Source organism: Geotrypetes seraphini, chromosome 7 (assembly GCF_902459505.1).
Source record: "Geotrypetes seraphini chromosome 7, aGeoSer1.1, whole genome shotgun sequence".
NCBI classification, from domain to species: Eukaryota; Metazoa; Chordata; class Amphibia; order Gymnophiona; family Dermophiidae; genus Geotrypetes; species Geotrypetes seraphini.
In genome coordinates this window covers 197,078,009-197,096,676 of record NC_047090.1, presented here as the reverse complement: position 1 = coordinate 197,096,676, position 18,668 = coordinate 197,078,009, and the positions used below count along the sequence as shown (strand labels likewise).

At 43.5% G+C, this 18,668-nt stretch overlaps 1 protein-coding gene across 4 annotated transcripts in view; it reads left to right on the top strand.

The window, feature by feature from the left end:
* COQ6 (coenzyme Q6, monooxygenase) overlaps window positions 1–18,668 on the top strand; it is a 318,766-nt gene that overhangs the window by 287,396 nt on the left and 12,702 nt on the right. For all 4 annotated transcript variants that reach the window (XM_033951988.1, XM_033951986.1, XM_033951987.1 and 1 more), the window contains 2 exons: window positions 9,119–9,234; window positions 11,482–11,648. In XM_033951988.1, coding sequence (XP_033807879.1) covers window positions 9,119–9,234; window positions 11,482–11,648 — 283 coding nt within the window. The remainder of the gene's footprint in view (window positions 1–9,118; window positions 9,235–11,481; window positions 11,649–18,668) is intronic.

Here is an 18,668-nt window from a genome sequence, read left to right as displayed (position 1 = left end):
CTGTGTATTATGAGCCCGAGATAGGTGTGTATTGTCAGTTTGAAAGTGGCCCCCACAATATTAGGTGGTAGGGGTTAAGTGAAAGTGGCCCCCACAATATTAGGTGGTAGGGGTTAAGTGAAAGGCGTACTGACAAACGCCAGGTCCCAGGTTCAGTTCCTTCACAGAAGTTTCATTAGGGATAGAATCAAGTAAGAAGCACAGCCAGGGGTGATTATATAAAGAATATATTATAGAAATAGTCTTACAGAAAAGTAATATTTATAAGCATTACAATTAAGCAGAGAGCATTACACTTAAGCAGAGAGCAAGCAGTCTCACTGCCTTACAGAGGTCAGAGGTAAAGAGGGACATAGAAGCTTGTAGTTCTAGGAAGCTTCGTGTTCCATAGATAAAGGGAAGGATAGACAGAGAGAGGGGGAGCCAGAGTGCCAAGCCAAGAGCCAAGAGATAGCTAGATAGAAAGAGAGAGAGAGAGTGAAGACCCCTCTCCTGATAGCTCCATAGAAAAAGAGAGAGAGCTGTGAGTTGCAGAGAGCAGGCTTTTATACCTTGGCTCAATATAGAAACCTGTATGCCCCAGTATCTTTCTGTTTAGAATTTGTAAACTGTTTGAAACAATGGTTAATTTAATTGCTAAGGAGGGTGAGATACCTGTAAGCATGGTGATGGGATTAAGTCTCTGGCTTGATCTGTGCACCATTGTCCTAAGCACCCTCTTAATCAGACATTAACACCTTTTAGCTAGCCATGATTCAAGCAGGGCTACTTGAAACTTAAAATATATCAATCAGGGCTACTTAAAACAGTTTCCCTGCACTAAGGGTCTATCTGCCTTCCCATGCCAGGGTCAGATTGATATAATCTCCCAGAGGCCTCTAGGCTGACATGTATAATCTCTTTCCACCGGATGTAGTACTCGCCACACATCAACCAAATCAAGCAATTGTCCCATATTCTGCAACCCGCGAGCCCCCAGAGTCTGTCCCAAACTTACCCCCCCTCCCGGAGCAATCAAGTGAGGGGTCCCAGACTGCATTAAAATCCCTTGGGGATTGGGGTCCCTTGATAGGTCATTAAGGCAGCCACCATCCGTTTCTGAAAGAGAGGGTCATAAACATTTGGAGCATAAAAACAGCCAAGAATTATCGTTCGTTTAGCCAACAGCCCCCGACAAATAACAAACCGCCCTCTGTCATCCCTATTCAATACTTCCAAATTAGTCACCACCCCCTTCTGAAACAAAATGACCACCCCCTTCTTCTTATCCACCCCATCTGCAGCTACATAATCCCCGACCCACCATTTCTTAAGTTTACTATGTTCCATAGCATTTAAATGAGTTTCTTGCAACAGGGCCACATCTACTTTATGCAGCTGCAAGTGCTGTAATATTTTTGATCATTTGACTGGTGAGTTTATACCCCCCACATTCCACAACACTATCTTGAGCGTAGCCGTCCCCAACCTGCCATGCATAAATCATCACTACTCCTAACCCGAACGTGGCCAGCCCAGCCTCCAGCCACATTCCCCTCCAAAGCAACCATGCCCCCCCCAGTTCAAACCACTCAAACGCTCCAAAAATTGCAACCCCTCCTCTCCCCAACTCCCCCATACCCCATCCCACCCCCAATCCCCCCTACCTCCCCTCCCATCTACCCTATTCAACCCCATAGCCGGCCAAGACCGACTAAACAAGGAAGGCCCACCAATGGCAAGGCCGCAAAAGAACACCCCCCCAAAAATACCCACGCATACTATCCCAGTCTTCCCCCCCTACCCACACACTCTAGCACACTCCTGAACAACTCACCACCCCCAACACAAGCAAACTCCCCCATCTCCACTCTTTCCCCCAACCAACCTTCAACCCCAGCATGCTTCCCCGAGAGCTCTAACCGCTCTCCCTAACAAACAATAAAAACGTAAAACCAGCAACAAGTCCAAACAGCAGCATCATGGGGGACGTCCAATCTCCGACTCAGGAGGCATCTTCTTTGGCTTGCCCTGCGACCGCACTCTCTGCCATCTCAAACTCCGCTCACCAGCAGGGCGCTCACCAGGCTCACTGCACACTTCCACCGGCAAAGCATCACCTAACAATTCTTTCAAGGCACTCCATGCCTCCACAGTGGTTTTAACTCTCTTGTGCACCGATCCAATGGTCATCAACATAGCAAAAGGAAATTGCCAGCGGTATTTATAACCAGCCTGCCGCAGATAGCGAGTAACTCCTTGAAAGGCTCTCCGTTCTTTTCAGAGTCAAAGCCGCCAAATCTTGATAGACCGCAATAGGCAGCCCATTCCAAGTATAGTCACTATGGCAACGTGCTGTTTGCAAAATAGCTTCCTTCACTCCATACCAAGTCAAACAGATGACTATGTCTCTGGGAAGATTCCCCTGTACCCGGTCCAAGGCTCGATGGACTCGTTTGATAGTCACTCAAAATCTCCAGTTGTCCTGCCCTGAGCCAAGCGCATCAAATCCTCACAAATATCTTGCGCCACTTTCTGAACGTCTTTATAAGGTTCTTCCTCAGGGACTCCCCGCAACTGCAAGTTACATCTGCGTGTGCGGTTCTCAATGTCCTCCAATTTCTCCCAAATGGCTGCCCCGTCCTTCTGCAAGGCCGCCATGTCACCCTGTGTATCAACAAGGTCCTCACTTGAGTCTCCAGTGCCTCCTGCTTGCGCACAACCTCCTGCAATTCTTGTTTGATGTCCAGGACTGCCTGCTTAATATCCATGCGGATCGAAAGAATGTCCGCCCTAAAGTTCGCTATCAGTTCAGCCAGCCCTCCCACTTCCAAAGGGCCATGCTCCCCCTCAATCTCTCTGGCCTCCCGGCCCGATGCTTCCCCGCCTCGCTCTGCACCCAAAGCTGCCGCCATCTTAGATGCGCCGGGAGGAGGCGAGGCCTTATCAAGTCCTGGACCCACTTTGCCGCCCGTGCACTTTACAGTATCCAACTTGAGGGGGGTGGACGCCGCCATCGCGCACCACTGCAACCGTGATGTGGGGGAAAAAACTGCCACCGATTACTCCTCCAACCCGCTAATATGCTCCGCGGCCCCGATGAAGCTTCAGCCGATTGCGCCCTGCCACATCGGTGACGTCACTTCCTCCACCTGGAGGGTAATTAATATAAAATTTGAACATAATTTAAAGATTAAAAGCATCTTTAAAAAGGAAACTCTTTAAGTTATTTTTAAAATGGCTGAGATCATTTTCCTCTCTTATATGCTGAGTGTTCCAAAGTTGTGGAGCCATCACTGAAGTTCAAGTTCAAGTTTATTTATTCTTGATGAATCGCCTATTTAAATTGCTAGGCGATGTACAATAATAATAACATATATTAATAAATTAAACAAGTACAATGTTAATGGTGACATAAAAACAAATTTGTTGTTAGTTAAAATTTAACACACTTAACAAACTGAGTGTAGACATAAGTTTAAAATAATTTTGAGGGTAAGACATACAAGACATGTGTGGTTAAGAGGGGGAATAGTTACAATTTTTGATAGAAGAGAAGAAAAAACATAAAAGGGAAGAACAAAAAGGGAGGTTATAATAGCTGTTTAAAAAAAACCCAAAAAAAAACCCCCAGGTAACGGTTAAAAAATAATCGATTTTTTCATTGTCCTAAGATCCATACGCATCTTTAAAGAGAAAGGTTTTTAACGTTTTTTTAAACAGTGTTAGGTCTTTTAGTTCTCTAATGTATTGTGGTAAAAGATTCCATGAATGTGGGGCCATAACTGAGAACATGTCTTGTCTTCTAGTTCCTATCATTTTAATTGAAGGCACGGAAAGAAGATTAAATGAAGATGAACGAAGTGATCGTGTTGTACTATATGGGATAAGCCATCTGTTAATAAATTGGGGTTCATTAAAGTTTAAAGCTTTAAACACCAAAAGCAGTAATTTAAAGGTGATACGATGAAAACTTGACATCGTATTGTCAAGTTCCAATAACTTTCAAAGAGGGGACAACTATGAGCTTTTGGTTAGTGGACCGGCGAGAATGCGATGTACTATAAGGGATAAGCAATTTATTAATAAATTGTTCATTAGTGGAAAGAGTTTTAAATACTAAAAGTAACATTTTAAAGGTGATACGGTGGTTAATTGGGAGCCAGTGTGATTTAATCAGAAAAGGAGTGACATGATCATATTTTTTCCCGTTATGAATGAATATAACGGCTGTATTCTGTATTATCTGAAAGCGCTTCTTTTAAAAGTTCTTTCTTGGTACCAGGCCCCCAGATTCGTACTCCCCCTTCATCCTTCGGGGTTGTTGTTTATTATGGGTGTTTTATGGCTTTACAGGGTGCCTTGCATATGTTAAGTACTCTTGCATATGTCATACAGCACTGCTAACGACTCAGCACAAATGAACAATGGCCACAGAACCTTGGAGAAGTATCTTCCCAGCAGGGAATGGAGACAAGAACTTTGTAGCAAAGGCCAGCAGGGTTAGCATTTCAAAAGGATACATATGTTCACAGATAACAAGGTACAGGCTGTTCAATCTGGTTAGCTTGTAAAGGAAGGCTGTTTTAGGCTGTGGGAAAATATGTGTTAAAATGTCTGTAGTGTCCAGCATATACAAGTTAGGCCAGTATGTCCAGGTTATTCATCTCAGGTCCTATGATTTGATCACCCACGATTATGATATGCCTGTCTCTTACAGCAAGTAAATCTACTGTTTAGAAAAAGATAGTAGCTTATTTTGTTCTATATGGGAACAGCTAATATTGAAGATAGACACACTGGTAGGCCTTTTTATATATTCTTCAAGTCTTTTGGAAACATCCATATTAAACCCAATTTACTCTATGCCATGTCATTCTGGGTAGGATGATTATACAATAAGGAAGTCCTCTTCTTGGTTTACCTACTCCCCCTGTCTGTTGCATTATTAGTCAGTGAACTTTCCAGTGTCCTTTTCTAGTTTTAATTCCTTTGCTAGGCTATCAGACTCTCCATTTAAAAAATATGACAAAGAGATTCCCACCAAAAGGTGTAATTTAACCTATCCCAATTCTTCCAATTTTTCAGTGTGAGTTGAATGGCCACCCCTGTCATTATAAAGAGAAGCTTGTTATTCTGAGCCGATATTTGGCTTTTAGCTCTCATAAACTTACCAAATAGAATTGTATCGTACGACAATGCCACTGGATTATCCAACAAATTATTCACTTGATCCCAGATGGATCTCCAAAACTGAAGTACCAAGGGACAATAGTATAATAAATGATCCAACGTCCCAGCTTCAAGATGACAATGCCAGTATCTATTAGATTTGGAACTATCTAATTTCTGTAAACGAACTGGAGTCCAAAAAGCTCTATATAACAAGAAAAACCATGATTGTCTCTTAGATGCAGACATCATACATCTCATCCTCCAAGACCAAATTTGTGGCCATTGAGATGCAGTAATCTGATACTTTATGTCAATGCTCTAAATGTCATGAAGACCAGTCTTTGCTTTTTTATTCAAAAATCCAGATATTAATTTATACCATTGAGTGGCCTGGTGTCCCAGGAAGTCCTCCTGAAAGCATAACACTGGCAAGCTATATTGATTTTTAAGATTTTCCTACTCAAGGAACCCCTCCTGAATGGCCTGTTTCAACTGCAACCATCTATAATTTTGTGATTTTTTAAGACCAAATTTATGTTGCAATCATGAAAAATCAAGCAGCTTACCCTCTGATATTACATCATCCAAAGTTCGTATACCTGCCTTCATCCAATGCTTCCAGATGACCTTAAACCTGCCAATTTGAATCTTGGAGTTCAGCCATAGGGACTGACAAGTGGATTTATGAATTGGAATAGGTGTCAAATTATTAATATATCTTAATGTCAGCCATGTGTCCATCGGTATTCTATTGTCCTTGTATAACCTTGGAAACTTGATACTCAAAACGTGACATAATCTCAGTGGAGACAGGAGCTGCCATTCCAACCACAACCAATCAGGAAGAGTTTCCATGAGCTTGGGGAGGATCCAGTACATACCCTGACGCATTATATAGGCTTGATGGTACCTATAAAAATTTGGGAAATTTACCCCACCCTCCGCAATTAGTTTTTGTAAAGATACTAAAGCAATTCTTGCAGTTTTCCCCAGCCAAATAAATTTTGTGAGAATACTATTTAATTTCTTGTAAAAGGACCCCTGAAAAAACACTGGTAACATACCCATTTGGTAGCAAACCACAGGCAGAATCATCATCTTAACTGTTTGGACTCTCCCCCACCAAGACAGATGTAAGGGATTCCATTGCTCACACATTTCTGTGACCTTTAGCAATAAGGATTTTTCATTTACTTTCATAGTTTCTTCCAGTGCATCTTTTATTCAAATACCTAAATATTTTATACCCTCTTCCTTCCAAAGAAAAGGGAATGTATCAAATAATCCTTTTGTACAATGTACATTTAGTGGAAGAACCTCTGATTTACTTCAGTTTATTTTGTAACCAGAGAATTTTCCTAATCTATCAATCAGATCCAGTAAATGCGGAATGGTGGTTTCAGGATTCCTCAAATGAAACAAAATGTCATCTGCATAAGCAGAGACCTTATATTCTCGATCTGCATAAGGAATACCCTGAACCTCCTTTGCCTGTTGAATAGATAGCCAATAGCAAGGGTTCCAAAACAATGTCAAAAAGCAAAGTAGATAATGGACACCCTTGTCTAACTCCCCTTCTTAGACAAAACGTTCTGAAAAATTATTATTAATGTATAATCTTGCATAAGGGTAACTATACAAAGTTTGAATCATTTGTATAAATCCGGAACCAATACCGAACCAATCCATTGCTTGATACATAAAGGTCCATTCCACATGATCAAAGGCCCTCTCTGCATCCAAGGATACAGAGAAGGCCGGATCTTCCATGGTTTTTGTTAGATTTAACATGTGAAAAGCCAGTCTGGTGTTATTAGAAGAACGTCTCTGAGAAACAAACCCCGTTTGGTGCATACCAATAATATAAGGGAGAGCCTTAGCCAAGCGTAAAGCCAATAACTTATCCAGAATTTTCCCATCTACAGGCAGGGGTGATATAGGAAATTCTTGGATGTTTGGGAACCGTTGACTAAATTTGATTTTATTTATGGACCTTTAAAACGTACACATCTAGGGTGGGAGGGAGGGGGAGGATTTACATTGAATTTGGAGTATGGAATTTTATGGATTGTTTCTTGTAAGTTTTATTTTATTGGAGTGTTAGGGGGAAGGGTGGGGGAAATAATTGTATGTTATTTTCTGTGAGCTCATTGTGCTTTTCTTGTAATGGCATTCATAGTTGTTAATTGCTTGCACAATTGTAGATTGGAAATTCAATAAAGATCTAAAGAAAAAAAAAACCATTCCTTTGCTAGGGAGTTCCACCACTCTGGAGCCATCACTGAGAACATTTTTGTCCTGACACTTTTCTAGTTGATCTCTCCCAAGTTTATTAAAAATTTGATAAAACTGTAATCATAAATTCTAAGCGTTTTACAGTAAAAAATTTAAAAAGGGGTCCAGTTAACAAACTATTAATGACGTAACTTTACTTACATGAGACAGTAGGATATTGGGGAGAAATACAATTTGAAGGAAAGAACAATTAAGGATAATAACACGCAGCTCCTTGTGACCCTGGGCAATTCACATAACTCTTTGTTGCCCCAACTACAAAATTTAGGTACAGAAAAAGTACCTGCTTCTAATGTGTACATCACTGCGTATGTCTAATAGCACTGTAGAAATGATTAGCAGTAGTAGCTATGACGGCTCACTTGAGATCAGCCTCCAAAGTCCACACATTCACATCTCATCAGACAGTTCTATAGAATTTGTTTGGTGTCCACTCCTCCATTTTTATTCGGTTCCAGGCTTCATCTTCACGTCAAGATTGTATATACTGTATGTTAAAGCTGATTGACTTTACTGTTGCAAATTCCCATTATCCTTGATTTGTGTTTTTGATGAGCCTGGTAGCTAAGGATTTCTAACCGTGAGAAACAGTATTCTGCATGTTCTTAGAGAAAATGACGTTTCTTGCATGTATTCTCACATCCCTCCCTTTATTCCTTTAACTAATAAAGCAACATAAGAGGAGATAACTGGCTAGTCCCCAACTTAGAACATGATACAGGTATTATGTGGGCAAATAAATAGAATTTATTATGAGCATTGTACAAGATATTAGTATTATATGTGTATATACGTAGGATGATTGATTATGGTATAAATGTGTCTATATTGAAAACCATCTCAGAAAACACTAACTCTGTATTCTAACACCTTTACTATTCTAACACCTTTACAGAAGCTCATGTAAACCACTCTGAATTGATTCCCCAGTCATTATTTATTTATTCAATTTTCTATGCCGTTCTCCCAGGGGAGCTCAGAACAGTTTCCATGAATTTATTCATTTACTCAAGCATTTTTCCCTGTCTGTCCCTGCGGGCTCACAATCTATCTAATGTACCTGGGGCTATGGGGGAATTAATAAGTTTCAAGTTTAATAAAATTTGATTAATCACCTATCTTAGATTCTAGGTGATAATTAAGTGACTTGCCCAGGATCACAAGGTAACCCACAGCCTTAGGGTTCTGAGGCTTTAACCACTGTGCCAATAAACATATGCTCACATTGAGTGGGAAGGCATTTGGGTTTGCTAAAGGCTTCTTAAAGCTATAGAACGCAGGGCAGGATCCACACTGGGCTCTGTCAGATGATGTCACCCAAATATGAGAATACTTATCCTACTATCCTCAGAGAACGCCTGCTAGTGGCAAATAACTTTGCTTTATTGCTGGACAGATTCCTGAAGGAAAAGTCTGCTATTGAAACAGACATGAGGGATACTACTGCTTGCCCTGGGAATCGGTAACATGGAATGTTGTTACTAAGTGGGTTTCTGAATGGTACTTATGACCTGGATTGGCCACTGTTGGAAGTAGGATACTGGACTAGATGGACCATTGGTCTGACCCAGTAGGGCTATTCTTTTGATGGTAAAGCAGGTAAGGAATTACTAAATTAAAATTAAAATATTTTTCAATATGTGAAGTTTTTTTCTCTCCTTTTTCACAGGGATGCAGCACACCGGGTGCATCCATTAGCTGGGCAAGGTGTTAACATGGGGTTCGGAGATGTTGCCAATCTTTCCCATCACCTTAGTCAAGCAGCCTTCATTGGGAAAGACCTGGGTAATGCTATGTTCACTTTTAATTCAGTATTTGGGAATCTTGGAGTGATCAAAGCAGAGAATGGGGCAAATGAGTCAGATAAGTAACAGAAAAACAGGTGGAGATGTGAAAATCATCCATTTTGTCTCCTTATTGTGTATTCAGTGTGTGAGAAATCTTGAGTTTGATGGTATGAATAATTGAATGTAACCTTGAAATTAGCGTATTTTTTTGAACCATAAGACGCACTTCTTTCACCCCCAAAAAGGGGTCTTATGGAACCAAATACACTGCGCGCTCCCCACAATACCTTTTTTAGTGGCAGTGGTCCAGCGCGGTCTCCTGGACAGCTGCCTTTACATAAGAACATAAGCAGTGCCTCTGCCGGGTCAGACCACAGGTCCATCCTGCCCAGCAGTCCGCTCCCGCGGCGGCCCAAACAGGTCACGACCTGTCTGTATCACCAGAAGGGGCTCCCTTGCCACCTTGGTTTCTCATTTAAGTCCTGTCTTCCTATCGAAGTCCTAACCCTCCGGTCTTGCACATGCACGACCTGGTTTGGTTTCTATACTCATTACCTGGTTAGCTTTCTATACTTGTTACATCCCAGCTCCTCCCTCAGTATCCCATGATCCCTTTATCCTTCAGGAATCCGTCCAATCCCTGTTTGAATCCCTGTACCGTACTCTGCCTGATCACTTCCTCTGGTAGCGCATTCCAAGTGTCCACGACCCTTTGGGTGAAAAAAAACTTCCTTGCGTTGGTTTTGAACCTATCTCCCTTCAGTTTCTCCAAATGCCCCCTCGTACCTGTTGTCCCCTTCAGTCTGAAGAATCTGTCCCTATCCACCCTCTCTATGCCCTTCATGATCTTGAAGGTCTCTATCATATCTCCCCTGAGCCTCCTCTTTTCCAGAGAGAAGAGCCCCAGCCTATCCAACCTCTCGGCGTATGGGCAGTGTTCCAGCCCTTTTACCATTTTCGTTGCTCTCCTTTGGACTCTCTCAAGTACCGCCATGTCCTTCTTGAGGTGCGGCGACCAATACTGAACGCAGTATTCCAGATGTGGACGCACCATCGCTCGATACAATGGCATGATGACTTCCCGTGTTCTGGTTGTTATGCCCTTCTTTATGATGCCAAGCATCCTGTTGGCTTTTTTCGAGGCTACTGCGCACTGTGCAGATGGCTTCAGTGATGCATCCACCAGCACACCCAAGTCTCTCTCAAGTCTGCTGTTTCCCAACAATACCCCCCCCAATTTGTAGTTGAACAACGGGTTCTTTTTCCCTATATGCATGACCTTGCATTTGTCCACGTTAAAGCTCATTTGCCATTTGTTTGCCCAGTCTTCTAGCTTGTCCAGGTCTCTTTGTAGGTCCTCACACTCCTCCCTGGTCCTAACTCTGCCGCACAGTTTGGTATCGTCTGCAAATTTTATAACCTCGCACTTTGCCTCCTTTTCCAGGTCATTGATAAATATGTTAAAGAGTAACGGTCCCAGCACCGACACCTGTGGTACACCGCTCGTGACTCCCCGCCAGTCAGAATATTGACCCTTTACTCCGACCCTCTGCAGTCTGCCCGACAACCAGTGCTTGATCCATCTTTGCACATCCCCTCCCACCCCGTGGTTCCACAGCTTCTTAAGCAGCCTTTCATGTGGCACCTTGTCGAAAGCCTTTTGAAAATCGAGGTAAATGATGTCTATGGGTTCCCCATTGTCCACCCGACTGCTTATTCCCTCAAAGAAGTACAGAAGGTTCGTTCTCTTAGAAGAGCCATGCATAACGCAGGAGCGTGACCTTTTCACTTCCTGGCTAAGAGAGAGGCAGCCATTCAGGAGAACGCGCTGGACCACCACTAAAAAAGGTACCAGGGCGGCTGCAGGCTTCCCAGCACCAGACCATTAGACGCACCTACGTATAGAGGTGGAAAAACCAAGAAAAAAATTCTGAACCCATTTTTTTTTCTTGGTTTTTCTTCCTCTACAGGTGAGTGTGTCTTATGATCCGGTGCGTCTTATGGTCCAAAAAATATGGTAATAGTAGATCTTTGATGGTGTTGTATTACTAACATAGTGAAAATGACAGCCACGTTGGGAAACAGAATCCATAAGAATATTTGAAGTTGTAAACCAAAGGATAAATGTTAGCATTGCCTGTTAGACTGATATCAAGTGACAGAATGATTTATAACCATGTTTCAGGCAGAAGATCTGGTGATTGTCTTAACAACTGTCATTTAATTGTAATCTTCTTTGATACAGGCTCTGTAAGGCATCTTCTTGCTTACGAGACAGACCGACAGAGACATAACCTAATGTTGATGGCTGCCATTGACTTCTTGAAACGCCTATATTCAACCAAAGAGGCTCCGTTTGTGCTGCTGAGAACGTTAGGCCTGCAGGCAACAAACTTATTTTCTCCAGTTAAGGTAATAAAAGTGCCAGCATGGCATAGATAAACTAGGGATATCCATCAAAGATGATAGAAATGAGCTGAGATAAAGTTTATGGTGTATGGGGTAGATGGGGCCAGTATACTTAAATATGCCTAGGCAAAATACTCCTACATAACCCCTTGCAATTCTATTCTTGTTGGCTGTAAGAGATGACTCTGAGATTCAACAAAAATACTAGTTTTATTATACGTAGAATGACAGAATAAGCAATCAGAAACAAATATTTCACAGAAAAAAAATTACAAAATTTTAACAACCAGTGTTTCTTGTACAATCCCATTTTATTCCGGGACCAGTGGGTTATTTCCATCTACCCCCCAGGACTTTATAGGAAGTCTATAACTTCACAGACTTAAACCCCTCCCCCTCATACCTCAACACTGTCCCTGTGGAGATCACATCCTTCCTATAAGTCAGGCTGTAGGAGCTTGTCTTTTCTGCTCGTGTTTTATTTTGTGTAATTCCAATCTTTGTGTTTGCGGTTTTCACCCTCGGGCTGCAAAAGTTCCCTGCGGGGACAGCTCTGACTGCAGGAAATCGCAGACGATTAGGAAAATTCTGCTTCTGGGGGGTTCATTGCCTGTCAGTACACCCTCTGGACAATTTGAACATCAGATTGGGGCTCAAGGACTGTTCCCTTGGGAGCTTGCTCACCCCAAGATTGTCCACTAGTGGGTTGAGTACAGGCTGCATGGATTCATGGAGGCACACCTGGGATCGGAGACAGACTGCATTCCTCTGCCAGGCATTTGCTACTAGTGATCTGGATTGGCCACCGTGGGAACAGGCTTCTTGGCTTGATGGGACCATTGGTCTGACCCAGTAAAGCTAATCTTATGTTCTTAACTGCTCTTATCACATCCTCTGGCAACGTCCTCTGGCTTAACTATTCTCTGAGTGAAAAAAATATTTCCTCCTATTGGTTTTAAAATATTATTCTGTAACTTCATCGAGTGTCCTCTAGTCTTTGTAAATCTTGATGCAGTAAAAAATTGATCCACTTGTAGTTCTATACCACTCAGGATTTTGTAGACTTCAATCATATCTCCCCTTAGCCATCTCTTTTCCAAGTTGAAGAGTCTTTCATCATATGAGAGGAGTTCCTTCCCCTTTATCATCTTGGTCACTCTTCATTGAACCTTTCCTATTGCCACTATATTTTTCTTGAGATAAGTAGTCCAGAACTGAACGCAATACTCCAGGTGAGGCCACACCATGGAGCAATATGGAAGAATTATAACATTCTTAGTCTTGTTAACCCTCCCTTTTTAAATAATTGCTAACATCTTGTTTACCTTATTGGGCGGAAGGTTTCATCGTATTGTCTATAACGACACCCAGATCCTTTCCTTGGGCACTAACCCCCAAGGTAGACCCTAGCATCTGTGATTTGGGTTATTCTTCCCAATGTGCATCACTTTGCATTTGTCCACATTAAATTTCATCTGCCATTTGGACGCACAGTCTTCCAATTTTCTAAGGTCTGCCTGCAATTTTTCACAATTCACATGCTTTTTAACAACTTTTAACAGTTCAGTGTCATCTGCAAATTTAATCACCTAACTCATCCCAATTTCCAGATCATTTATAAATAAGTTAAATAACACCGGTCCCAGCACAGATCCCTGCAGCACTCCACTATTTACCTTCCTCCACTGAGAAAAATGGCCATTCAACCCTACCCTCTGTTTTCTGTCTTAATCCACAATTGAACATTGCCTCCTATCCCATGACTCTAATTTTCTGTGGAGCCTCTCATGAGGAACTTTGTCAAAAGCCTTCCAAAATCTAGATACACTACATCAATCGGCTCACCTTTATCCACATGTTTATTCACACCTTCAAAGAAGTCAAGCAAATTTGTGAGGCAAAACCTCCCTCAGCTGAACCCATGCTGACTCTGTCTCATTAAATCAGGTTTGTCTACATGTTTCACAATTTTATTTTTTATAATTATTTTCACTAAGCCAGTAGTGTTCGCAGTTGCACGAGACACTTTCCATACATCTGCTTCGCAAGGGGGGAGGGGGTAGTGGTACTGCGGCGGCCGCAGATGTAGCGGATCTGGATCAGTGTGGAGCCCCTGATTTGAGGGAGGATCTCACTGTGTGTAGGTTTTCAAGCACGCACATCTTGTGGATTTGATCTCTGAATCTCTCCAGGAATTAAAGCTGCATTCTGAGCAGCCTGTCACTGTAGAATGTTCCTTCATGAGTGATCAGAGGCCACAATCTGCCTCTTTTCCTGATCATGCTGACCTAGTTTGGATTCTTACGGATATCTAGGAGACTCCTGAGGATCCCTTGAAATGTGCTTGCGCCATGGCGCAGCTTTATCCTATGGCGGATGCTTTTAACAAGCACTTTACTTCTCCGAAGGTGGATTCCTCGGTCACCAAGTGCACTTCTCTCCACAGTGCAGAGGATGACCTACGACGGATGACGGAGGTCTCTGTGCAGACCGAAGTTATACCACAGCAGAAGACTTCAGTCTCAGTACAGACAGAAGAGGTCGACCAGCAACAGCCTGACAGAGACATCCTGCAAGAGTTGATGAGCCTGAGGGAAGAGATGAAGCGTCTAAGAAGCATCAGGGAAGATGAGGCCTTCATCAATGATGTCCTCCAGGAGCTGTCCCAAGTCTCTGAGCAGGCACAAGGAGACAAGACCATCTTTGAGACACCCAGACCGACCAGATCTGCAGCTTTGGAAGTAACGGTTGGGGTACAAGAAGAGGCTAGAGATGTCGACTCCTGGCAAGTAAATACAGAAGACCTTCCTCTTCTTCAAGCAAACAGAGCAGCTTCACATCAACCCCAATGATCACCTTGAAGAACAGGTTCCAGCTTCTACAGGAAGGACCAGCCAGCGACTTTCAAGACGACTTTCAGGAGGATTTCCAGTGGATGACTCCGGCTCCGAGGCCAGCTCCCCCTGAAGAAGCGCAGAGTGGTAGTCATTGGAGACTCCTTGCTGCGGTGCACCGAGGGACCAATATGTAGACCGGATCTACAATCAAGAGAGGTTTATTGTCTGCCAGGAGCCAGGATCCAGGATGTGACTACCAGCTTAGGAAGACTGATCAAGCCCCATCTCATCCATGTCGGGACGAACGACACCGCAAGGAACACCCCAGAGAAGATAACCGAAGACTTTGGAGCCTTGGGTGAGAAGCTGAAGCGGATGGTAGCGCAGGTGGTCTTCTCTTCCATCCTTCCAGTGAGAGGCAAGGGTAGAGCCAGGGAAGATCGTATCCAGAAGACAAACGAGTGGCTACACGGATGGTGCAGAGAGATGAACTTCGGTTTCCTGGACCATGAGAGGCACTTCAAGGACTACAGGGACCAGACGGGCTCCACCTGACCAGAAGAGGGAAGAATGTCTTCGGTAGACGACTGGCTCGCCTGCTTCAAAGGGCTTTAAACTAGGTGAGTTGGGGGAGGGTACCCACTCTCATCCTGGTGTGGTAAGTAACCATCCCAGTATGGTAAGTAACCACTCCATTACTGAGTCTGAGGTAAGTACTTTTGTTGCAGACAGTACTGCAGGGGATAAACTAACTCAAAAGGGACAAAATAACTCAAACAGGGAAATAAGGGACACACTAAATCAAATGGGAAAATCTCCACACAGACTGGGCAAACACGAAGTATGGAAGGCTATGTACATTAATGCCCGCAGTTTAGACAATAAAATTCTGGAATTAGAGACGGAAATGAGGAGCGCTGACCTAGATGTGGTGGCAATATCTGAAACCTGGTTCTCGGATTCCCATAGATGGGATGTGGCTATACCAGGATATAATTTACTCCGCCGAGACAGAAAAGGCAAAAACGGAGGAGGGGTAGCACTATACATCAAGGAGTTAATCAAAGTTACCAGAATCACAGGTGTCAAGTATACAGGGGAGTCCCTCTGGGTGAACCTTGCCAGGGGAAGTGGCAAATGCCTGTATCTGGGCATTGTATACAGACCTCCTAAACAACAGGATGACATAGACAAAGAATTAATCGAAGACATTGAGACCATCACTTTGCGTGGAGACACTGTACTGTTAGGGGACTTCAACATGCCAGATGTAAACTGGAACAAACTTTCAGCTACGACCAGAAGAAGCAGAAGGCTACTAACCACTATACGGGGAGCACGACTCAAACAAATGGTACTGGAGCCCACTAGGGATCAGGCAATTCTGGACCTGATACTCATCAATGGAGATAGTGTCACAGAGGTTTCGGTAGGTGATGCGTTGGCCTCCCTCGACCACAACATGGTGTGGTTTCACCTCAGGAAAGGAACCACTAGGTCGAACACATCAACAAAGGTCCTTAACTTTAAGGGCACTAACTTCAAGAGCATGGGAGATTTTGTCTGAGGCGCTGCAAAACCAGGACATAACAGATAATGTGGAGGTAATGTGGTCAGCTCTGAAATCTACCCTACAGGAAGCAACCAATCTCTATATAAAAAACTTGAGTAAACGACGGAGAAATAACAAACCCCAGTGGTTCTCTGCGGAGATCTCGGAACTCATAAAACAAAAGAAAAGAGCATTTGTATCCTACAAACAATCACAACAACTAAAAGTCAAAGAAATCTATTTAGAGAAATCTAGAACTGTCAAAACAGCGGTCAGAAACACCAAACTCCGGAGGGAAGAAAAGTTAGCTATGAATATTCAAAAAGGGGATAAATCCTTTTTCAGGTATGTTAATGATAGAAAGAGGAATACAAACGGGATAGTGCGCCTAAGGAAACCCGACGGTACCTATGCAGAATCGGACTCCGATAAAGCCAAACTACTAAACAAATACTTCTGCTCAGTCTTTACCTATGAGGCACTGGGATACGGTCCACAGCTGCAAACAAGGGAGAGCTCAGAAGACCCATTCAGGAATTTTGAATTTACTATCAGCAGCATCTACCAAGAATTATCAAGGCTCAAAGTGAACAAAGCCATGGGACCAGATAAATTGCACCCCAGAGTGCTTAGGAATTGAGAGATATCCTGGCAGAACTGTTAGCCGCGCTCTTTAATCTTTCCCTGAGCACGGGAAAAGTTCCATTAGACTGGAAAACAGTAAACGTCATTCCGCTCCACAAAAAGGGATGCAGGTCAGAGACTGCAAATTACAGGCTGGTAAGTCTTGCATCAATAGTGTGTAAACTTATGGAAAAGTTGATTAAACACAAATTAGATATGGTTCTGGATGATGAGAGGCTGAGGGATCCCCACCAGCATAGATTTACAAAGGGAAGGTCCTGCCAATCCAATCTAATCAGCTACTTTGACTGGGTAACAAAAAAACTAGATAAGGGAAAGTCCCTGGATGTAGTGTATCTGGACTTCAGTAAGGCTTTTGATAGTGTCCCACACCATAGATTATTGAACAAGATGAGTTCCCTGGGACTAGGAGAAACATTAACTGCATGGGTTAAAGACTGGCTCAGTGGCAGACTTCAAAGGGTGGTGGTAAACGGTACTCCCTCCGAAACGTGTTCAGTGGAGTACCGCAGGGCTCTGTACTGGGTCCAATCCTATTTAATATCTTTGTACGGGATCTGCCTCAGGGACTTCAGGGTAAAATTGCATTATTTGCCGATGACGCTAAATTATGCAATGTTCCGTACCTACACTATAACACAGGACCTACTTTTAAGAACATAAGAAGTTGCCTCCGCTGAGGCATACCAGAGGTCCATCTCACCCAGCGGTCCTCTCCCGCGGCGGCCCTTCAGGCCTATTGCCTGAGCAGTGATCCCTGACTATTTCTATAACTTACCTCTTACTCCTATCCCTATAACCTGCCTCTACTCCTATCTGTACCTCTCAATCCCTTTGTCCTCTAGGAACCTATCCAAACCTTCTTTGAAGCCCTGTAACGTGTTTCTGCCTATCACAGCCTCCGGAAGTGCGTTTCATGTATCCACCACCCTCTGGGTGAAAAAGAACTTCCTGGCGTTTGTCCTAAACCTGTCCCCTTTCAATTTCTCCGAGTGCCCCCTTGTACTTGTGGTTCCCCATAATTTGAAAAATCTGTCCCTGTCTACTTTTTCTATGCCCTTCAGGATCTTGAAGGTTTCTATCATGTCACCTCTAAGTCTCCGCTTCTCCAGGGAGAACAGCCCCAGCTCCTTCAGTCTGTCAGTATACGAGAGGTTTTCCATTCCCTTAATTAGCTTAGTTGCTCTTCTCTGGACTCTCTCAAGCACTGCCAAGTCCCTCCTGAGGTACGGCGACCAGTACTGGACACAGTATTCCAGATGTGGGCGCACCATCGCACGATACAGTGGCAGGATGACTTCCTTCGTCCTGGTTGTGATACCCTTTTTGATGATACCCAGCATTTTGTTTGCTTTCCTTGAGGCTGTGGTGCACTGCGCCGACGATTTCAATGTTGTGTCTACCATCACTCCCAGGTCTCTTTCTAGGTTACTCACCCCTAGCGGTGATCCCCCCATTTTGTAAGTGAACATCGGGTTCTTTTTCCCCACATGCATGACCTTGCATTTCCCTATGTTGAAGCTCATTTGCCACTTTTTGGCCCACTCCTCCAGTGTCGTCAGATCCTTTTGGAGATCTTCGCAGTCTTCCTTGGTTTTAACCCTGCTATATAGTTTGGTGTCATCCGCAAATTTAATGAGCTCACATTTTGTTCCCGCCTCCAGGTCGTTGATAAATATATTGAACAGGAGCGGTCCCAGCACCGACCCCTGCGGAACTCCGCTCGTGACCCGTTGCCAGTCTGAGTAATGGCCCTTTACCCCAACCCTCTGTTTCCTGTCTGCTAGCCAGTTTTTGATCCATTGGTGAACCTCCCCTTGCACCCTGTGGTTCCATAGCTTCTTAAGCAGTCTTTCGTGAGGTACCTTGTCGAAGGCTTTTTGGAAATCAAGGTAAATGATGTCTATGGAATCCCCTTTATCCACCTGGCTGTTTACCTCCTCAAAGAACTACAATAAGTTTGTGAGGCATGACCTACCCTTGCAGAAG